Source organism: Dipteris shenzhenensis, chromosome 17 (genome assembly GCF_047967505.1).
Source record: "Dipteris shenzhenensis isolate YYH24624 ecotype China chromosome 17, Dip_SZ_1.0, whole genome shotgun sequence".
In the NCBI taxonomy this organism is placed as follows: Eukaryota; Viridiplantae; Streptophyta; class Polypodiopsida; order Gleicheniales; family Dipteridaceae; genus Dipteris; species Dipteris shenzhenensis.
The window spans coordinates 31944347-31968680 of NC_141612.1; the positions used below are offsets into that span (position 1 = coordinate 31944347).

At 43.7% G+C, this 24334-nt stretch overlaps 1 protein-coding gene across 1 annotated transcript in view; it reads left to right on the top strand.

Moving 5' to 3' along the window:
• The window catches only part of LOC147891993 (uncharacterized), a 341384-nt gene that overhangs the window by 43227 nt on the left and 273823 nt on the right, over positions 1–24334 (top strand). Inside the window, exon 6 of the mRNA XM_087388335.1 lies at positions 17314–17443. Within this exon, the coding sequence (XP_087244461.1) occupies positions 17314–17443 (130 nt within the window). The remainder of the gene's footprint in view (positions 1–17313; positions 17444–24334) is intronic.

Sequence of the window (24334 nt, forward strand, 5' to 3'; positions counted from 1 at the left end):
CAGGTGACAAAGGCTACATTTCTTTCCAAAGGTCAACCAAATCCAGATGCAATAGTAATTGAGACCTTGCATGCCTTTCAGGAGTTAACATATGGTCATGTCTGGAGGTGTTGTCACCCTGTTGTGGAGCATTATTGAAATCCCCACATATATAGGCATGATATCTCCTATTGTTTCATGGCATCCTAAATTGCAGTTCTTTCTCTAGAGGACTAAGGTGCATATACAGAAGCAAATTCAAACACCTCTCCTCGAATAATGCATTGAAGAACAAGCCATCTGCCTTTGTTGTCATTTAAAGCAATAGCTGGTTGAAGCTCATGTTTGATTAGAAGGACTACCCCTGAGAAAGAGTGCTCCCCAGCATAGAAAATATCATAACCACAGTAGTGTCCTATGTTTTCTGCATAGACGTGTTGGTTGTGTTCTTGTAATGCCACTATGTCAGGTTGAAATCTATGGATGTACAGACCCACAGTCACACATCCCTTGGACATTGAGTGTAAAACATTTGATATGAGCAGTCATATTTACATATATTTATAGTAATATAACAACTATGTAGAGCAGCAAAATTTATGGTGTCAGCCTTGCATTTCTATCTCAGGGTCAAGGCCTCTCCCCTGAGAAGAAGTAGCCACTTGAGGAGTAGACAGCAAAGCAGCAACCTCTTCTTCAGGGACGAGTGTTCTGCTAGCTGTTACTGCAGCCATGTAATCCCAATTCCTGTATTTACCTCTGGGGTATTTCCAGACGCACCATTCCAAGTGCGGGGGGGTGAAATTCTTCGAGCAGAAATAAATTTTCTCGGACTTTGCCATCCATCAGTTGGAGGTTTCTGTCCTTTAGTCAAGGGTTGAATAGCAGGAGGTGAATGTGAAAAAACATTCCCATTTGAAACCACTGAAGCTTTGCCTTTATTCTGACTTCCAGAAGGCTGTCTACTACCTTTGTTTTTATTTGCTACTGAAGTAGGAGCATCCTTAGTAGGTATTTGGACCAGCAAAGTGGTATGAGGCATTTTATGCTGATTTATTGGACACTGTGAAGCCATGTGTCCAAATTTTTTGCACTCAAAACAAGCCCCTGCAAATAATCCCCATTTGAGTTTATAAAAAGCACTTCCCATGTCCACATTATATACCATGACTGAATAAGAGTCTAGTGTGGGATTATCAGTATCCCAGAGAATGCAAAATCTGTTCGAGTTGCCATTTGGCCGTGGTGGGCAGACCACTTTACCTAAAGATGCTGCAATTTTAGGCAAGAGTGAGGCCATACATTGTGGAAAGTCGACAACTTCAACCCAAACCGGGCATCTGTGTCGGGTGAAAGCCTGAAAATCCCTTGTGGGAGACCATGGCAATACATGCACCCTTTGCTGCCCAAAAAAGAGAGGTGAATGTTCCAAAAGCATTTGTCTGTGTATTTCATCCACCATAATAACCTCAAAAAAGCCCCTGGCTGCATAGTGGACTTTACGAACAAACGAGCCAGCCAGCGTGCATGTCAACCAGTTGCCTACCTCTGCGGCAAGGGGCATCCGACCTGGGAAAAATAATATGACTACATTCTTAGCATATTCTCTGACTGGATCCACAATTTCATCTACCTCAACCATGAGGCCAACTGAAGGAACCGAGTCTTTCCACTCTTTCCTCGTGTCTGCAAATCCTTCATGCATGACATCATATACCAGTTGGGCCTCAAGAGTATCATGCATCGGGTCATGCTGACCCTCAACCTGCTTTTGCTTCTTGCAGTGAACTGAACGCTCCTTTTGAAACGTTTTTTCATAGGAATATTCAGCCATAGCTTTGTAAGAGATGGAACTTAGGAATGAAGTACCTGTAAAAGGGTAGTGGAAGCAAAAAAACCAGTCCCAAAGAAATATCCACAGGAAGCCCACGAAGAAGAGAAAAAGAGTATATTGGTAAGGAGATAGAAGGGAAAGAGGGATGTAGAGGTCGAGTGAAGATAGTAAACAGTCTTGTAGAGGAAAAAGAGAGAAAAAAACAGTAAAAAAATCCCATATGAACTATATTTCAGAGGAAAAGGTAAGATTTTGGCGATGGGAAAGGTGCAGTAGACCCAGGGACTGAAGAGGGGAGAAACGGGAGCGAAGGCCTGTAAGATCAGTGCGTAGCTATAGTCCGGAGGCAGAACCCTGCGTGGAAAACAGTCCAGGAGCCGGGTATGAGTTGAGAGCAGCAGACTGCAACAGATGAAAGTGGTCCGTACAGGCCGTACAGCTGTACGGAAGCTGTACGAAAATCTGACGGGCTGTATAGTGGCCGACGACTGCTCCAAAGAGCCGATTTCAGGGCGTTATGCAGCGCAACAGGTTGCTAGTGTTCACGGGCTGGTTGCGGGGGGCTTTGGAGCTGATCTGCAAGGCGTCTCCTCTCTCTCCCTCACACACACACACACACACGTAACCTCTTAAAAGTACCACACACACACACACACACATTTTTTTTTAGTGAAATCTTTATATTTCTTTGTGGGAAACCTCAAAAGAGGTAAAAACCCACCAATAAGTACAAGGAAAAAGTGATACAAGTAAAACCTCAGAGCAAAAGTCATGAGGTAGCCAAGTAAAAAGTTACTTATCAAGCTAGAGGAGAATCAAACACAACATCCTCCAGCTTTAGATTGTTGCTCTGTAAAAACTGATGCAGTGATGAAACTACATCATCAATAAGAACAAGCTGTTTTTTGCCCTTGTGATTCTTCTTGACATAGGCTGGTACTCGGAATTTTCGAATCAAAGGGTCAAAAATCTGTTGTAACATGGGATGGAAAGATTCCAATAAAAAAGGTACTTCTGTATCTCTGACAGAAGAAAACTCTGGCACAGGCATCAAAGGCATAGGAGCTAACTCAACATCCGTATCTTTGGATGATGAAGCTATATCCGATGAAATAGGGTTCTACATTTGAGCTTCATTCGGAGGATCAATCTGAATAAGAGCAGGGGCAATATTCTGAGAGATAACATGCATAGCATCCTGTAATTTGCCCTCTGCAAGGGTTACATCCATATCCTGAGGAGAAAGAAACTGATGGTGCTCAACAAGAGTGCAATCCTGAGCTTCTTCAGCAAGAGGAAGATTGGCTTGTGATTTATCAACCTTCCTCCAGTAGTGCTTCGGAGCAGTAGAGGACTTCACCAAAGAAGCCATAGCAGAAACTGGAGGAGAAGGGAGAGTATCCTTGACAACTGAAGAAGGAGCAGGTGGTATGGGCCTGGAAATAGAAGGGCAAGCACGTGCAAAGTGGCCAACCTGTCGGCACCGATAACATGCAGTGGGGAAAGATGCAAAATGGAGCCTGATGCGCATCAGATGAGCAAATCCCAAATCAAGATCCAAAGTAGATGGCAGGGGCTGCATCATGTCCCACAGAATGCAAAGACAAACATCACGAGAGGCTTGCAAGAACTCCTGTCTCGAAATATGGAGAGGCCTTCCCAAAAAAGCTGCAAGAGTTGGAAGATGCTGAAGAAGAGGCACAGGCAGTGCTTTGAGAGTAATCCAAACCGGATAGTGAGTCAGAGTGTGGCAGAAGGATTAAAAAGTGGATCCCAAGCCATAACATAAGCAAAGAAACCCGCTCCAGGAACACCAGCATCATTGGCAAGGCGCTCTACCACCTCAGTCGAAGAGCACTGGGCATAGTAAAATCCTTTGCCTAAAAAGACAAAGGAAGAACTAGAATCTGGACCCACTGCGACATCAGCCCAAATACGGAGCTGAACTGAAGATAAAACCCTGCCCATGAAGTAGAGGCAGACTCGAAATTGTTTAGCCTTTCGAAGACCAGAGACTAGAAGGGCAGAATCCAAGGAGCAAACAAGCGGAAAACTCGATGAAGGAACTTCTGTGACAGAGGCAGAGCACACTTGGCAAAGAAGATCCAGCCGGAGTGAAGAGGAAGGGCCATCAGAACCATCCAGTTTTGCCGATTTGATGAGAGAAGAGGTAGGCAGACCTCCATGCTTTCGGCGAAGAAACACGCAAGTAGGAGCAAGGGCAGAAGGAGGTGCCGAAGCGGAGAAAACGAAAGAGGGAGGAGACTGTGCAGGGGACTACACGGGCTGTACAGTCTTCCGTACAGATTGTACGGACGACCGTACAGCCTGTACGGAAGGCCGTACAGCAGTGACGAAGGCCTGTACGAAAGGATCTGGAAGGGACGGAAGCTGCAAAGGAGACTGTACGGGCGACGAAATGAAAGGTTGAGTGAAGGAAGGTGGTATGGAAGTCCGTACAGTTGACGGCAGCTGTACGGAAGACGGGGCATGGCGGGGGACTGTACGGACGGGACCTCTACGGACAGAGGCAGGGATGAAGACGGGGCTGGCTGCTCAGAAGCGGAGATCTCCATCGCTCCTGTACACACTACACTGCAACACACACTTTTTTTTTCTAAATAGTGAAACCAGTAACTATAAAATTAACATGAAATCAATGTACATAGCATTAGACTCCAAAAGAAAGCCTAATGGAAGAACTTAAAAACAGTGAGAAAACACTTCAAGGCTAGTAGCATCCAAGTCCCTTGCAGCATAACTATCATATAAAGATTGCTCGAGGGACACTTTGAAGAAAGCATATTCCTTAGGAAACTGTTGTCCCATCCTAAAATGCAATCTCTGTGTCCAAATAGTCCATAGTACCCAAAAACGAGCCCAGTGAAAGAAAAGGAGGAATAGAGACATCTGAGATGAGAAGCATCCAAACATCCAGAAGAGTTTCCCGAATCTGATAGAGGGAAACTGGAGCTGCAGCAAATGAGAGACATGAGTGATCAATATCCGAGAGTGCGGGCAAGACCATAACAAATGGGGAACTGTCTCACGGTGATGAGAGCAACGGGGGTAGGAAGAAGAAGCAATACGACGTGCTTCCAATTTCACCCCAATGGAAAAAGCTCCCACTATACATCTCCAAGAGAAAAGCCTCTGTTTCAATGGCAATTTAGCTTTCCAAATTTTCTTGAGTTTTGATTGCCACCAAGCTAAAGGCCTATCGAAATTCCAAAGAGTGTTGGCATGCTTATCAATCCATGGCAGTGGAAGAAGAAATCTGTAGACCATCGAGGATGTCAAATTATGCATTGAAAGTGAACAGGTAGCAGGAGACAAGGAAGTCAGATTCCAGTCCAGTAATCTATCCTGTACAAATAGGGGAGGAACAGGAACAAATGGCTGCAACATAGTTGTAAGTATTCTCCAAATGGGCCTATGATGCAGACCCAAGGGGAATGTCTTGCAAGCTTGTGGAAATGAAAGCACATAACCATGTTGATCCTCCACATCTTCGACAAATCTTATGCCCAATTTCATAAGATTATCTGCTTTAATAGGTGCCTGTAAAGCAAGAGGTGATTCAAACACCTTGCTCCAATGGATGCTTTCCAAACGAAGAGAATTACCATGATGGGAGGAAGCACCTGACGATTTAGCATAAGAGAAACTTCTCTTCCAATCATGAATAAAAGCAGTAGAAACAGGACAGCCAAGAATTTTCCCCTGAAATGTAGTCACGACTGCTTCCCAGTGATCTGTAATCTAATGCCCATATGTGTGAGACTTCATGTTTCCACAAATAGCTGCTAACATAATAGCCCATGGCTGTTTTTGCTGAAAAAAATCAGCAATCATAGTGCTCTTTCTTGCCAACATATGAAACTGAAGATTGAGAATATTCAGTCCCCCATGAGTCTTAGGAGAACAAACAGACTGCATGGGAAGTAGTCGCAAAGCCTTTTTATGAGATTTACTTTTTCAAAATATCTCCATAGCCTGGGACATATAGGAAGCCAAATGCTTAAAAGACCAGTGAAGAAGAGGCAAATAAAATTGCACATATGCCATAATGATAGACTGTACTATCCGAAGTCGAACATGTAAAGGACAAGTTGACAAGTGCCAGTATTCCAGCTTCTTGTTAATCTTTTAAAGCACCCAGCTGTTGTTGAGGGGTAATATTCCAGCCAATGGGATACCCTAAATGCCTCACAATGGTATGGGAAGAAATAATGTGGCCTGGCCAGAGAAGTGCATGCCAATCAGCTTCTTTCAATGCTAGAAGATTCGATTTCTGAAAGTTGATATGCAGTCCAGCAGCTATGCCAAAATCATCCAATGTATGCATCAAATGAGAGAGGTCACGTTGAGAATTCCTGGGCATGAAATATGAATCATCAACATATGCCTGTGCAAGAAACGGCTGTGCACCTGGAATTTGCAAGCCATAAAGCTGCCCAGTATCTACAAGATGGTCCATATGCAACAATAACGGATGAGTAGCAATGGCATACATTAGCGAACTAAGAGGGCATCCCTGTCTCATTGAACGGGTCATAGTCCATGTCCTTGACAACACACACTTTTTTTTTGGTAAATCCATGATTATATTATCAGCAAAATTTACATGAGGGTCTCAAAAAAGCAGAGAGCCTCAACAGGAAATCAAAAGCAAAGAAAAACTATTTCCAGGCATGACTGAGGAAGATCTCCTTGATGGCAAGCATCATAGATAGATTGCCGTAGGGAGAGTCTGAAATATTCATAAGATTGCAAGAACGGATTCCCAAAATATCGCATGTTGTGATCCTGCCATATGGTCCAAAAAGCCCAATATCTGACCCAGTTCAAAAATAAAGAGTAATGGACCAGGGTTGCAGGAAGTCTGCCAAAAAGCCAAAAATGTTTCCCAAAAGGAGAGTTAGGGAAACAAAGGCGAAGCGACATGGAAATTTTGCATAGGAAGGTCTTAGTGCTGGAACACATCAACGGTGCCTTGACAACACACACACACACACACACACACACACACTCTCTCTCTCTCTCTCTGAGCTTGAGTGTTCGAGCCCTCGAGGCTCCTCTCTAACCCTCAAAAAGAGAGGAGAGCATCTGCAACAATGGCATACAAGCCCTTCTGAAGAAAGAGTTGCAAAAGCAAACTCCTACCTAGCCATATCTCAGGTGGAAGGTCAGCGTTGTGCACAGATCTTGAGGAAGGTCCTTCCAAATCCTATGCAAGTGACCTACAAGAAGTCTTGCATGGAAGACCTGCAAAAACTCTCTGCTGCAAATTGAGCCTAGGTATATCTGATATGACAACAATTAGCATAATCCCGAGCAACGCTCCTGATGGACTTGGACGGAAGTCTATTGTAGGTCATTGCAAGCGCCATCAATTATTTTCCGCTTACACACACACACTTTTTTTTTGTGAAGAAATCTTTTATTGCTGTAAAATAATTACATTCATAGTTACTTCGAAATTGAAGTAGCTATTACTCAACTAAAGATCTCAGTATAAGCTGTATACATATCCTGATCAATCAAACGAGTCTAAACACAATCATAAAATGATTGCTGCAGAGATCGTTTGAAAAAGATAAAGGATGAAAAAAGGGGATCACCAAAGACTCTATGTTTTCTTTCCATCCATAAAGTCCATAGTGCCCAGTAGCGTACCCATATAAAAAACAAATCAAAACCCTGTCTCAGTGGATGAAAACCAAACAACCAAAAAAGCCTGCCAAAAGTAGCAGTAGGAAATCTCGCTCGAAGCCTCTGTCGGATGAGAGCAATGAAGGTGCAAGTATGTGGACAGAACCAAAAACTGTGTAGCTTACACACACACTTTTTTTTTTGTGAAACCAGTAACTATATTATTAACATGAAATCAATGTACATGACATTAGACTCCAAAAGAGAGCCTAATGGAAGAACTCAAAACAGTCAGAAAACACTTCAAGGCTAGTAGCATCCAAGTCCCTCGCACCATAACTGTCATATAAAGATTGCTTGAGGGACATTCTGAAGAAAGCATATGACTGAGGAAACTGTTGTCCCATCCTAGAATGCAATCTCTGTGTCCAAATAGTCCAGAGAACCCAAAAACGAGCCCAGTGAAAGAAAAGGAGGAATGGAGACATCTGAGATGAGAAGGATCCAAACATCCAGAAGAGTTTCCCGAATCTGATAGAGGGAAACCGAAGCCGCAGCAAATGAGAGACATGAGTGATCAATATCTGAGAATGCGGGCAAGACCATAACAAATGGGGAACTGTCTCTCGGTGATGAGAGCAACGGGGGCAGGAAGGGGAAGCAATGCGACATGCTGCCAATTTCACCCCAATGGAGAAAGCTCCCACTATACATCTCCAAAAGAAAAGCCTCTATTTCAATGGCAATTTAGCTTTCCAGATTTTATTGAGTTGTGATTGCTACCAAGATAAAGGCCTATCCAAACTCCAAAGAGTGTTGGCATCCTTATCAATCCACGGCGGTGGAAGAAGAAATCTGTAAACCATCGAGGAGGCCAGATTATGCATTGAAAGTGAACAGGTAGCGGGAGATAAGGAAGTCAGATTCCAGTCCAGTAATCTGTCCTGTACAAACACAGTGGAGGAACAGGAACAAATCGCTGCAACATAGTTGTAAGTATTCTCCAAATGGGCCTATGATGCAGACCCAAGGGGAATGTCCTGCAAGCTTGTGGAAATGAAAGCACATAACCGTGTTGATCCACAACATCTCCAACAAATCTTATGCCCAATTTCATAAGATTATATGCTTTAATAGGAGCCTGTAAAGCAAGAGGCGATTCAAACACCTTGCTCCAATGGATGCTTTCCAAGGGAAGAGAATTACCATGATGGGAAGAAGCACTTGACCATTTAGCATAAGAGAGAATTCTCTTCCAATCATGAATAAAAGCAGTAGAAACAGGACAGCCAGGAATTTTCCCCTGAAATGTGGTCATGACTGCTTCCCAGTGATCTGTAATCCAATGCGCATATGCATGGTTCTTGCCAACATATGAAACTGAAGATTGAGAATATTCAGTCCCCCATGAGTCTTAGGAGAACAAACAGACTGCATGGCAAGTAGTCGCAAAGCCTTTTTGTGAGATTTGATTTTCCAAAATATCTCCATAGCCTGGGACATATAGGAAGCCAAATGCTTAAAAGACCAAGGAAGAAGAGGCAGATAAAATTGCACATATGCCATAATGATAGACTATACTATCCAAAGTCGAACATGTAGAGGCCAAGTGGGCAAATGCCAGTATTCCAGCTTCTTGTTTATCTTTTGAAGCACCCATTTGAGCTGTTGTTGAGGGGTGATATTCCAGCCAATGGGATACCCTAAATGCCTCACAATAGTATGGGAAGAGATAATGTGGCCTGGCCAGAGAAGTGCATGCCAATCAGCTTCTTTCAATGCTAGAAGATTTGATTTCTAGAAGTTAATATGCATTCCAGCAGCTATGCCAAAATCGTTCAGAGTATGCATCAAATGAGAGAGATCATTTTGAGAATTCCTGGGCATGAAATATGAATCATCAGCATATGCCTGCGCAAGAAACGGCTGTGCCCCTGGAATTTGCAAGCCATGAAGTTGTCCTGTATCTGCAAGATGGTCCATATGCAACAATAACGGATGAGTAGCAATGGCATACAGTAGCGAACTAAGAGGGCAACCCTGTCTCACTAAGCGGGTCATAGTCCATGTTCTTGACAACCCACCACCAAGCAAACACTGCGCGTTGGCATGCGAATAGAGCCAGTAAATAATATGGACCAGCCGAGGGCCAAATCCCAATTTATGCATAGTATGAGAAATAAAATTCCAATGGACAGTATCAAATGCTTTCGCAATGTCCACTTGCAGAATGAGAACATTTTGTTTAGAATATTTGCCATACTCAATTGCAAGCAAAGCATTGGAGATATTGTCAGTAATCTGTCTTCTGGGAACAAACCCATACTGTCTGGGATGAAGTCCTGCTTGCAAGATAAATCAAATCCTGAGGACAATCATGTTGACAATGAGTTTGTAAATGACTGGCATAAAAGATATGGGCTGCCAATCAGCCATTGTCTCACACAACCTTTTTTTGGGGATCAATTTGACAAGGCCATGTTTCCAAGGAGGAAGAGATTGTTTTGCCCAAGCATGATTGATCATAAGAAGCAGAGTGTTCTTGAGATCACCCCAAAATGCACGGAAAATTTCAACAGTCAATCCATCCCAACCAGGAGAGCTGCCTTTACGTAAATGACTCAAAGCATCATCCAGTTCATTAAGCATAAAGGGCTGCTCCAATTCATGAGCCTGTTGCGGAGACAATATAGGCTGAACATGCATAAGAAATTGAGACCTAGCTGCATTCACTTGCATTGAATGATCAGGCTGAGGAGAAAAGAGATGCTAGAAATGACTAGAGCATTGCAATTCCAATTCTGTTTGGAGGTAGTCCAGGTGCCATCATCTTGCTTGATCCTACAAATATCCTCCTTTCGCCTATCCGCATGCAGGCTTTTGAAGAAGGCTTTGGAGGAGCAGCCCTTATCCAAAAGGGGTTTCATGCGAGCTCGGATTTGCCACTTCTTTAATTTGCGAAGATCGTTTTGATGGATGATATGAACCGCATAAGCACAAGAATCCTGTTCAGAGGAGGTGAGCTGCCTATAAGAGCTGATTACATATATTTGTTGTTTGTGAGATTGAGCCCATTTCAGCTTAAGCCTGAGGTCTCCCATGTAACTCCGTCCATAATCTTGAATAACAGCCTGCAAACGATGGGCAAGATTGATCCAAGCGAAATCCATGTCCTCCTGAGCATGTAAGAGGAGGGGGCGGATAGCCACTCTCACCATGTTCTGAAATTGTCGATGAAGCCAATAAGCACTATTAACATGGAGTAGGCGATGACCAAAAAAAGGCATATCATCTGTCAAACGTGTTATAGATAATGTCAAGCATACTAGAAAGTGATCAGATAGCAAAAGGGAATGATCAACCCATAGTGCACATGTGAAGCTAGCATACTGCTGAGCATGCAACAAATACCACCTATCAAGTCAAGCCCAGTAATGAGTAAAGGCATTGTGACGGTATGTATAGCCCATATCTCTATCCCTTGTTGAGAGCCATAAATCTTCTGCATGCAAGAAAGAAAGCATATCCTCCCAATGTCGAAGCTTAGTGGGGATCATGTGAGAACGATGAGTGGTGTTGTCTTGAATGGCAGGCGAGTTATTAAAGTCTCCACACAAAAAGGCATTAGACAGCCATGGATATTGTTTGAGGGAGGCCCACATTCGAGCTCTTGTCGCAGAAGTTTGAGAGGCACAGACAAATGCTATTTCATAAAGATCAGCATGATAGGTGCATCTGATCACCATCCAGTGACCCTGGGGGTCATTGTAAGCAACCGTGGGCTGCATATCATGTTTCACCAGCATGCATACTCCCGAAAAGTGATTGTACCAGCATAAAATATGTCATAACCAGCAAAGTGGCCTTGCTTACACACACACACACACCATGTTTCTAACAATACATCCACGGATGGCAAAGATTTCAGAATTACTGATGTTCTTTGTGCCAGGTATAAAGAAGAATTTACTTTCAGGTCCTCTCTCAATCGAGGAGGATTTCAGGTCATATTTGATGATGTTAAGTGTGTAGTTCGAGACAAAGAGAATGATTATGCTTTGATGTTGTGTGGCACTTTGTAACAGGGTCTTTTTCAGCTTGATATTTATGAGAAAAGATCCGATCTTGCACTTGCAGTAAGCACTCCCACTGCTGCCATGCAGAATGTGGAGTTATGGCATGCCAGATATGGGCACATGAGCTATGGCAGCTTGATGACACTTCAGAAGCATGCTATGGTTGATGCATTGCCTCCTTTGGAGTCACCTCCTCTTCATGCCTGTGAGGGATGCATCCTTGGTAAGATGGCCTCTCCATTCATCCAAACTTCAAGGCTTCTAGGGATCCAGCAGGAGTAGGTCTTCAACCAGGATCAGGGCCCAATAGGCAGCAGCAGACCAGCAGCCTTCCCGCACCTTTTACAAGGTTCCAGCAGACCGATTCAGTCCCGGTTAGAGCAGCAGCAAGGGACTGCATCCCGCAGCCCTCAGTTCCAGCTCTATAGTGAGGGATTCCCCTCTATACAGTATTCTCTCCTTTCCTTTTGGAGTGAGGGTTCAACCCATCCATACAGTACTTATTCTTTCAGATGTATTCAGCCCAACTGGGCAGACAGATATTCAGTTATAATTACCCTCTTCGGAGGCCCTTTATATTCCTCCCTCAGATTCTCACACTCAATGCACAGTACCACTTGTGTTTGAGTGCATTATTCTGTCAATTCAGTTATTACCAAGTAGAGAGAGAGTGAGTAGGCTTTCTCCTTGCTACAATATTAGACAACAAGCTTCTACAGAGAAAGAGGAGGGAGGACAAGAAATAGGCATGAATCTTTTTGTACCGGCTTGCTTTAATCCATGAAGCGCCTTTTTCAGCTTGTGAACTTTATGTGCCTGACCATGCACATCAAAACATTTGAGTTGCTGAATGTATGGCTTTTCTTGTTGCAAGGCAGGAAAATCCTCCTCATTCGTTACATTAATACCTCCTTAATTCTCAAATTCTGGGATTGGATATTTTCTAGTTTGTGTTAGGAACATGGTAAAGGGACAGAGAGAGAAAGAGAGAGTTAGGGTGTGAGAAAATAATGCTCAAATGAAGACATGAAGAAGACTTTCATTCATTCATCAAGTATGAGAAGACAAGTGAAGTACAAGCCTTTTGTAGGCTACTCACTCACGCACTAGCACCTAATGCATATGGGATAAGTCCCATGATGACACGTGGCACTCACACAAGACTCACACACATAGACTAGTACTAGATCACCTAGTACTACACACTAACACTTCACACCAACACACTCTTTGACTATGATATCTCCAACACCGCCCTTCAGAGCAAAGAGTGTTAGACCCAACACACAAGAGTAGACTGATCCCCCCTCCACCGCAATTTTGCAAAGAGCATATCCAACACCTCCCGTGTGATAGTGACTTCTCAGTTAGCCTGTGACCGGCAAGGGCAAACCATCACTCGTCATCCCCCCTTACTCTGAACTAGGTGGTTGATACCATCAACCAAAGTAAAACACAATACAATCATTTTTGGGGGACAACCCAGGGCACAGTACCTCTTATTAACTCTTCAAACATTCATATTAGAGAGACTACTCAAGGCAAAGATCCTTTAACTCCAACATAGAAATTTTTTCATTCATTTTATGCATAGCAAGGGCAGAGAACCCATGATCTCGAAGTAGCTACCGCACAAGAGTGTGCACATTCTAATTCAAAGAGGTATGTCGGTGAAAAACTAGGTGAGGATGCCCTTGAATGATGTGTCGATGAAGGCCATAGGAGCAGCTACCAACAGACATCATGTCATGACTCTCAATGTGCCGATCGGAGAGTCACCGAATGTGAAGAAGAGCCTCGAAATTAGGGTTTGGGAAATTTTGGGGCTTTTCAAAATTTCTTGCAGGAGAGTGTTCTTGCAACACTTAGGAGCCCTCACATCATAAAAGCCCTTAAAATTTTGGAAGATCTGAGCAGATATTGCAAAAAATGCAACTAGAGGTCCGAAATCTGCATGGATCAAGTCGTGGGCTGGAGTAGAGGTGAAGTCAGCACCTCCAAAATGTCGTGAGCAGTAGCAGCTCCAAAGCATGAACTATATGGGTAGGTCATACGCCTATACGGCAGTTGGTAGGTATCAGTCGTATGGCAGTTATGCATGCAGATGTAGCAGACCGGTCAGTCATATGAATGATTGGTACGGCGGCTTGACTTCGGCGATGGAGAGCTCCACACGTGCATGCGGGCCTTGAAGACTGTGCCGACCAACTAGCTTACAAGGCGCTAAAGTTGCCTAAACCTCCACACGTGTAGGCGTAGCTTGCAATAGCAGCCGACCAGCAAGGCTGTGGAGAGGTTAGACGGGCAGAAATGGACTCGAAAAGGGCTGCAAGAAGAGGCGGCTATGGAGGTGGCCATGGAGGTTCTAGGTGGGCAGGTAGGACTGCAAAGGGTTGCAAGGGAAGGAGGCGGAACTGAGGTGGTTGTAAGAGAGAAAAGAGCTAAAGTGACAAATTAGGGTTAGGGCAAGGGGGACGTGGCGGCTATGGAAGGTGGCTCTGATACCATGTTAGAAACCTGGTGAAGGGAGAGAGAAAGAAAGAAAGAAAGAAAGTTTATTAAAGTCTTCAGAAGACCGATGGGTCTATGAGATCGTGAAACCTTGATACAATCAAACTGTGAGGGTGGAGCTACCAAATGAGCATCTACACCAATGCATAATGTAAAAATAATACTCAAATGAAGACATGAAGAAGACTTTCATTCATTCATCAAGTATGACAAGACAAGTGAAGTAAAAGCCTTATGTATGCTACTCACACACTAGCACCTAGTGCATATGGATTAAGTCCCATAATGACACGTGGCACTTACACAAGATACACACACATAGACTAGTGTACTAGATCACCTAGTACTACACACCAACACACTCTTTGACTATGATATCTCCAACAGTTTGATGACGTGATATGCATTGAAGTTGCCTTTATCATTCATGGTGATGATTTGGGAGAGTCCTAGTTACTTTATTACGGTAGGTGCTGGATCTCCTTGGATTGTTTCTATTTTGTTTTTATGAAGGCTTTACCCTATTTGTTGGAATGCTTACTCCCACTCGTCTCAAACAAAGGAATATTGAACTTACCAAAGTGACAGATTCACGCAAAGCTGGAAAATGGACAGTGTACCGAGATGGATTGGCACTAATTAGAGACTCCAAATCTAAACCCAAAGATGTGGAGATGTTTCTACTGCTAGTTGCTCTAAAAATGACCTCATTTGGAGCCTGTTTTTGAAGAAACGACCTACTTGAAGAGAGCGGCTCCTACATCGACCATTGGTGTCATTATGCGTGCCATTGCTACTCATTGCCTCTTGGCTGAGCTATCCTCATTTTGCCCACAAATTGCTGCTCCATCTCCCGTACGATGACATCTCTATCCTCCGCCTCTTCTGCCTTCAGTTCCAGCCCTCAGTATCATCTCTTTTCCTGGTCCTAAAGTGAAATTGCCATTTCCCGAGGTACACAATGAGTTCTCTCTCTTCAAACTCATTGCTCGTGGAGAAGTTCAAGGGGGAAGGATACCCTATTTGGCAAACTAAGGTTCAGTTGCTCCTCATGAAAGAAAATGTATGGGATGCTATTGAGGATGACGCTCCCACAACGGATCCTCAACAACTCAAGAAATGGAAGCAACACAACTCAAAAGCTATTGCTATCATCAAACTTTACCTCGATGATACTTTGATTCATCACATCGACTTCAAATCAACGGCCAAGGCGATATGGGTGCGTCTCAAGAATCTTTTGGTAACAATATCACAAACTCCAAGGTTTTCTTGAAGTTGTAATTTTATAAATTAAAAATGGATGATAGTGATACCTTGAGTGCACATTTAGCAAAAATGCAATCTCTTGTGCAACAACTTCCAGCCTGAAGGGTTTCTCGGATGACGAGGACAAAATGGCTGTCCTCATGAAGAGTATAGAAGGAGTCACTCGTTTTGAGCATACTCTTGAAATACTTAGGCTTGCCACGACTACCTTTGATGATATGGTGTCACAAGCTTGGTCATACGAAGGACACATGCTACTAGAAGCTTACCAAACAGCAAACTAAAGATCATGCCAGTTGGGTTGCAACCGCCACTAGTGACGATGAAGATGATGACCCTCTGACACAAGTTCATGTACTTATTGCTGAAATCAGACATCTCTCTTTCCCTCCAGAGGACGATGGAGATGATGATCCATATATTTTCTAAGCATGTTCTATTTGGGTACTCTGCCCTGGGATGTTTTCAAAAAATGAATGCAATAAATCATTTGTGTTGAGTCAATAAAGGTCCTCTGCCTTGGATAGGCCTCCTAAAATGATGTATTGCTTTTATATTTATGGTGTGTGGCTCCATGTCCCTATGTAGTCCTTGGAGCCAGGAGGGGGATGTACTGTGGGAGCCATGTATTAGCTTTGACAGGTCTATTTATTAGGCTTGGCATGTGAGTTCCAGGATGTTGGTGCATTGGTCTCCTAGACCTTTGAGTTGGTCATGCATCCATGCATGATGAGCCTCTGAGCCATGCTAGGTAAGCCTCTGAGTCTGTACCATGCTCACTAGCCTCTGAGCCATGCTGCTCACTTGCCTCTAAGTTAGCATGGGAGCCATGTCTAGACCATCATTGTACAGTTCGATGACCATCATTGTCATGTTCTTGGTTCCATTCTAGTAGTCACTCATCTTTCCTCAATGGGGGGGTGTTAGGAAATGGAGTCAAGATGAGTCAATTTGGTGTGTTCTAGTGTGAGTTCTAGTCTAGTGTGTCCTATGGATGCTAGGTGTCATATTGGGAGCTATCCTATATGCATTGGTGTTCATATGTGTGTGTGTGCTCCAGATAAGAGCTGTACTTGTCTAGTGTCAAATCAATCAAGTATCAAGCCTACAAGCTCTTTGGTCTACGTGTGAGTACTTTCATTTTGTTCATTGCTCTTGCTATTTCATTTCCCTTTCATTATGTCTCTCTTTGAGTATTATTATCTCTCTCCCTAGCCTACCCTCTCTCTCTTCTTCTCCACTATGCACCTTCACTCAACTCTCTGGTTTATCTAGATGTTGTAACAAGGATGGCCTTCTGCTTCTGCAAACGAGGAATATCTCTATATCCTAAAGAGAGGGAGGGAGGGACCCAGAAGGGGGCAGAGAATGCGGGAAGAAAGGCATGAAGAAAGGCATTAAGTAGCATGGAAAGGAATTAGCAGCAAGGAGAGGGTAGCAAGAAAGGTGAAGGTAAGCGAGCCACAGTTGCAAGCCATAGGGCAAGAGATTTTGTGTTTTTCCCTTGTTTATACCTTACTTCTGCATTGCTACAGCTATTTTTGAATTGCCTATTCGCAGGCTTGTTTTAATGCACGGAAATCAAGAAAGGCAATTAAACTGGCAAGGGACCGAATGTGAGGGAGAAGGGGCAAACAAAGAGAAAGTGAGGGGATGGTAGCAGTAGGGTCAGGAAGGAGAGCACTGAGGGAGCGTTAAGCTTTACACATGTGCTTTCTCTGAGCAGTACGGTGATCAAGGCTTGCCAGGGCATTAAGTTTTACACGTGCTTTCCTCTGATCTTCATTTCATCTCAGAATATGCTAAATGTAGTATCTCTATTCGTAAGCATGGTGGTCAAAGAAGACTGTTAAACTGATAGAGTTAACATTGTTTCACTTGTCCTTCTGTCCAACATTAATTATGATGAAGCACTGATATGTCCCCCTCTTCTACATTTAAGTGAAAGGAACCATAGAAACTGATGTGAAAATGCTTTTTGTCTTGCAGAGGCTCATCCACTTTATCTTGGGTGTTGTGCGCTGTCTGCCATGGACTATCCACATCTGTGCATTGAGAAAGCAGACCTCATAATCAATATTGGTCATGATGTTGTTGAAAAACCACCTTTCTTTATGGAGTAAGCATTTGTATTTGGACCTAATTCTTATTAATGCTTTTAATCAAAATCTTACATGATTTGACCAACCTGAATTGTGCTTTTCTCCTTGCATCCATAATTGTTTTTCCAGAACAATACCATTTTGCATCATACTTTACTATCATATCTACAGCTAAAGGGAAAGAGCTATATAACCCTATAGCATGTCCCAAACTGAATGCTTACAATGGAACAAGTTCTAGAATTATTGGAACCCAATTATACATTGATTTTCGTTTTGGGTGCAGGAGTAACTGCTTGATTGTAGCAGTATTGAGCTACTCATAGCTCACCTATTCTACAGGACCAAAGTGACAATGCCTGCAGCTGGTTCCAAAATACTGTGTGCAGCAGTGAAATGCTCATTTGGAGACAGAAATATATCTATCTGCCTTCTTGTGCTTGGTGTGCAGCTTTTTTGCAGTTATTGTTAAGTTGGACATATACTCTGTACCAGGAGAGTTGCAAAAAAAAAACAGACCATTGTAGGATAAATTAAATAATGTGAGAGAACTGACCACACAACCACATGTCTCCCAAAGATATGCGTTGACATTTCCATTTGATAAACTTGGCCTCCAGCTTGGCAAGAACGCACTCAACATATTTGCCTTCATTGTTAGACAAAGATGCATTGGGAAGCATATTGCCAAACTACCCTAGTACAAATCAAGACTATATCGACGATGACACTTTAAGGAGGTAAAATGCAAAAGAGTTTTCTTCTAGATCAGTTGAGGGGCCGATCAAAAACAGCTTATTGCTGTCCCTTGGGAGAGGTGTTCCAGCATCAAGGTAGGAGGCGTTGGTGGTCTTGGTATTAAGAACCTATCTAACATTTGATGTTGCTCCTTAAATGGATCCTTATGTTCCTTGTATATCCCTTTAGGTTGCATTTCTAGGATACTTTATAAATCAGAAAGAAAGAAAGAAAGAAATTTTATTAGAGTCTTCGGAAGACCGATGGGTCTATAAGACTGAAAGAAAACCTAATACAAATCACAGTAAGGGTGGTGCTACTGAAACGAGCATCATCACCCGTGCTGAATCCTACGTCTGATCATACATAATCAAATGCATTTGGATGTAACAATGAAAAGAAAAGGACTGGAGCAGAGCGGAATTCTCTGTATGTCATGTCGCCCTGGCGGTGCATAGCCAGTGATGGGACGCTGGCGCCTGTCAAGGGGCGCCATGCGTCTCGGTCTCCTGGACGAGACTCGACACAAGACCAGAGCCACCGTGACTCCCGTGGGATGTATCCCGGGTCTAAACAATGATAGGAAGTTCCCAGAGTGATCTGAGTGTCCCCTCGATGTATCCTGTGTCGTGCTACAATCGTCGAGTCGGGGTCCCTGTCACGTCTACGGGTAGAGACTGGACAATCAATGCCACTCGATGGGAAGAACTCTGTGATCCTGCTCTGAGAGGTGTCTGATGATGTGGCCAAGCCTCGTCGCCTGAGTAAGTACTCTCTGTGTCGGACCCCCTCGTGAATGAAGGCCGCGAGGCATCTCTGATCTAGATAGGCGAGGAATCTGGAAAGGAGCCCGGAGCTGTCTCTAAAGAGGCAGTGGTAGCGACCTCGGATCTCGTAGTACACTGGGCACCTGAAAATAAAATGCTCCTCCGACTCAACCTCTTGACAGTCGCACAATATGTTGGGGTAAAGGGCAGTGTGCCCACCCACTTGTACAATGCCCATGTATACTCATATATATATGATAGAGGAATAAGCTGGAGTAGCTTTTGCTCCACCACTTTTGGTGTCTCCTTATCCCTTTGTGTGTGCTCTCCTCTCCCACAACTGGTATCAGAGCCCATGGCGTTCGATCTACGAGGAGCTCGGTGAGAGGAGAATGGGCACTACTTCGAGAGATCTACCAGGAGCTTTGGAGAGCTCGATTCTCTCATTCACGGAGAGATTTTGGTTAGACATCATCCAGATCTGTTTGCTCTACAATGCAGCTGCAAGAATCACTTTGGGTTATCTTCCAGCACTCTAGTGCTCCAGCAACCTGCAGAACTTATCCATGGGCATTGTTGGCTGGACGATAGAGCTTCGGAGCTCAGAGGCAACTTGGCTCGTGAGCACTATCTTTGTTGATGTGCTGCTACTACGCAGGAGCTCAGAGCTGTTGTCGTTGGTGGCTACGTCGTTTTTGTTGTAGGCTGTTGCCTTTGCTGTAGAGAGAAGGAAAAGCTCAAGGGAGCTTCTACAATGTGGGAAAGGGCTTTTCTCTTTGTGAAAGGGCTAAATCTAGTCACGTTACCAGTTTTGGAGTGAAGAAGCTTCTTACAGAAAGCTACAAAGTGTGTCGTGAAGGTACTGTGAGCTCACTGTGAGCTCATACGTGATTGCAAGCAATAGTTTTTTACCAGGATCTACTCTTTGGCAAAGGCTATTGAGGCCATAAGCCTCAAACTTGAGCAAGAGGGAGGAAATCAAGCGTCTGTGCTAGGCGCCTTTGCTGGGTAAAAGAGTGTTAGTTTTGCTTGTTGCAGTTCGCACAGTCCTCCGATTGCGATTCGGTCGAGGCCAAGCTTCCTCAAAAAATTATAATTGTGCTACGTATCACCTCACATCGAGGTTTCCTCCCGGCAGATTTGGGTCTTATTTTGGTGCCATAGCCATTCTTGGCACTTGCAGGTTCCAGTCTTGGCATAGTTCTTTGCCATTGTCTCTAGCTAATCTGGGAGCTGTTGGGGAGCCTCTGGATTGCATGTTTGATGCAGTTGTATGCCTGGGAGAGCCGGTGTTGCATTTGAGGTCTTGGAGCTGAGCATTGGCTGATTTTGGTCTCTTTGCAGGACATTTTGCAGAAGTATGCCTTGTGGACATTGTGTGGGATATGTGCTTGTGCACTATGCAGCTTCTTTCGGTTGCAGTTGGGCTTTGTTAGCTTGTGTTTTCCCGTGCATTTGGGTCCTGTTGGACATAATTTGGCTGCATCTTGTCCGTGCTAGGCATTAGACAACGTTAGTTTCTTTCAATTGGTTTTGGCTTGGCTCGGGGACAGGTGTAGGTCTCCTCGAGTGACAGTAGGATAACAGAGACTCAGGTTAGGAGTTCTCTTGTCAGAGGCCATTGCAGATACTTTTGTCAACTGTGGACACATGCTTTGAGGTCATTTTGACAGTGATTCAATGGACATTTTGACGGTTTTACACCTACATGTATGGTGGTATTTATGTCAGTTCATTGAACAGCTGAGGAGGATGTACTGTCAGATTAGCATTGTTTGGAGCTGTTTTAGGGCTGGTTGGTCAGCATTTTGGGACTGATTTGTTACTGTATTCGGGGCTGTTTTGCCATTGCTTTTGGGCTATTTTATTGCTGATCTGTGAGCATTCTCGGGGCTGATTTGGTTGGGCATTGTACTTGCCATTTTGCTGGTGTTGCAGTTGACATACGGGGTGATCTATAGGATGTATTTTGACCATTTTTGGGGCTGTTTTGCCGGAGCAGATGAGTGCTGTAAAGGGCAGTAAACATTCAAGGAAGCTGCTGTTGCTGTTTTTTATGACAAAACAGTCATTTTCAGGACTGAATATCTCTTTCCTGGTGCAAAATTGCACTTTGTGCCAAACTGGAAAGTTGTAATTCACAGAACATACTACAACTTTGCTTTTGGAAGCAAGTTGATCCGGTATAAGCTGCAGGAGTTACAGCCTCTGCAAGACCACAAAAAGTTGCAGTCTACTGTCTATTTGTGACCAATGTGCAGGAAGCTGTTTTTCAGGTGAGAATATCTGAGAATCCAGAAGGATTTGGCTCTTGAGGTCAACTGATAAGTTGTAGATCTTTCTACCAGCTACAACTTTGCTGTTTAGAGCTTTGGCATCCGGTCTTTCAGTGAAAAGATATCACCATTCAAAAACAAGGACAGCGTGTTATCTTGCCCAAAGTGGATGTGATTTCTCTTGCACAACAGTAAATTACAAAAAGTGATTGGGATCTCACTTCAGTCCAAGGGCATTATTGGCATTTTGGCAAGTCACTTTGGCACATTTGGCAGGTGGTGAATGCTTGATTTTGTTGCCAAAGGATTGCACACTTGAGGTGATGCATTGGTGATGCAGTAAATGCCATTTCGATGCATTATGGATTTGCATTGGTGGATGCCACACTGATGTTTATGGATAGTTGAGCTAGGCTCCTATTGCCATTGGTTGAGCAAGCATTACTCATTTGGTTCAGTGCATTTCTTACTTGGATTGCTAGGCATTGGTAGGTTACTGGGATGCATATATTCTTGTTTATGCCTCTTTATGGCTGAGTGCTTTTGAGCATTGGATCAGCCAGTTTATTTGGAGACCTGATTGGTCTGGGCAACACTATATTTTTGGTCATTTGGGTTGCCTATTGCACTATACTGCTCTTTGGTTGTGAGCTATTGTGCCACAGATATGGCATCTACAGCTAGTAGTGCCCTCTTTGATATTGAGAGGTTGGATGGATCAAACTTTCAGTATTGGAAAGAGCAGATTTATGATGTGTTAGTGCAGAAAAGGCAGCATAAGCCCATTCAATGCAAAGGTGTCAAGCCTAATAGCATTAAACAGAGTGATTGGGATGACATGGATGAGCAAGCATGCTCTATCATTCAGTCATCACTCTCGAAGTCAGTCTACTTGCAGGTACAAGATGGTGTACAGGGTGTAGACTGCCATGCATATGAGTTCTATACTCGTATATGCCGGATGTATGACCACGATAGTGTTATGTTACAGCATGATGGGTTGAAATGCCCTGATGTGCTTAAATACAGCCTTGATATGCACTTCAGAGGTAGATCAATTGGTAGAAACAGGTCATGTTCAAGGGGGAATTCCAAGAGCAAGTCTAGCTCTCGGACTTGTGTTAGATGTTTCTATTGTGGAAAGTATGGCCACATGAAAAAGTATTGCTGGAAATGGCTAAGAAAATGCAAGAAGAAGAGCAAGGTTAAGAATGATAGGAAGAAGGAGAAGAAGCATCTTGAGCTTCAAGGCGTGGATGCCAGGGTTTCCACTGACAGTAGCAGTGATGAAGGCATTCTTTTGTTTATGTCTGACACCTCCTTCTTGGCCACTGATGTACCCATTCTCATTGATTGGATGTTAGATCCATGTGCTTCATGTCATATGACCCCTCATAGGTCATGGTTCAGTGCATATCCGGAATGCATTGTGGAGAGTGGTTTGATGGGCATTGATCATTCTATGGACGTCTATGGTTATGGGGATATCCACCTTGTTATGCCTAGTGGCTCTATTCTTGTTCTACAGAGGGTTAGACATATACCAAGACTTGCTACAAGCAAGATCAGTACTGGACAGTTGGTTGAGGCAGGTTATCATGTCTCTTTGGGTGATCATGCATGGAAGATTGCTAGAGGTAATCTGGTTATGGCTAGTGGATCACGGGTTGGATTATCTTATGCATTGCATGTATCAGGTGTCCAGGATAAGATGCTTATGATTAGTAAGCAGCCATCAGTTAGTTTATGGTATGCCAGACTTGGACATATGTCTACTGCAGGTATGGAAGCCCTTACAACATTGAGATACATTCCTGTTATGGATGTCTCTCAAATTTTATGTCATGATTGTGATGATAATCAGCAGTCAGGATCCTCTTTTGTGAGGAAGACAGTCAGTGAGAGGTATGTTGAGCCATTGCAGTTGGTTCATAGTGCAGTTTGTGGGCCTATGCCTACCGTTTCACTGGGTGGCGCCTCTTACTTTGTGACATTTATTGATGCTGCTACAAAGTACATATGGGTATATCCGATTCGTCAAAAGCATGATGTATATGATACATTTCAGCACTTCTTGGGTAATGCTGAAAATCAGTCAGGAAAGAAGCTATTGAGCTTGATGACTGATGGTGATGCAGAGTTTACCTCTCCTAGATTTCAGCATCTATGTGATACACTTGGTATCAGGAGGGTGTTGACCACTCCTCATCTTTCTGCTCATGATGCCTTGGCAGAAGGCATAAATCACATTCTATTGGACAAGATTGGTAGCATGCTACGGTATGCAGGTCTCACCGAATGCTATTGGGCTGAGGCATGTAAGACCGCTGCATACTTGCTTAATAGGTCACCCAGGAGATCTTTGAATGGTAGAGTGCCATTTGACTTCTTGACAGGCAAGGCACCATGTTGTGAGCATTTACGTGTGTTTGGCTGCGAGGCTTATGCTCATGGTTCCCGATCGAGGAGGTGTATCTTCCTTGGATACAATGAGTCCAGTAGCGACTACAGGTTATGGGATTCTTCAACTAGAGAGTTGATACGCAGCCATAATGTCTATTTCAGAGAGGATGCTATGTTTAGACAGCTTAGGACTGTGGATAGCAGGAGAGTGGTGTTCCAGGAGGGTGTAAGTGCACTGATACCTCCGAATTCTATGCAAGGACAGCCCATATCCCTTGGAGTGGGAGGTTTTTCCCACGGTGAGCAGGTTAAAAAGTTGGGACAGCCATGATTGCTTCCTGATTTTGGTCAGAGACGGTCAGATGTCTCGAGTATTCCACAGGTTTATACTCCTATGGAGATTGTTGATGCATCTTCTATGGACAGTTACAGTTTACTCCTAGGATGCGGAGTGCCTCTTGCAAATGAGGATGAGTCTGTGCATGGTGAGGAGGATACCTTGGCTAATGATGCCCGGTATGATCCATTGGCTGGTTATGCGAAAACAGATGTGGTTTCTGCAGTTATTGACTCGGGTCATATTGCGCATGGGCAGGAATCATTGATATGTTTGCTTCGTAAGTGCCTCCATGGCCAGAAGCAATCCCCTCGAGCTTGGCTTCATAGGTTTAATATCGTTATGAGAGCTCAGGATGTGATGCGCAGTGAGATAGGTTATGGTCTC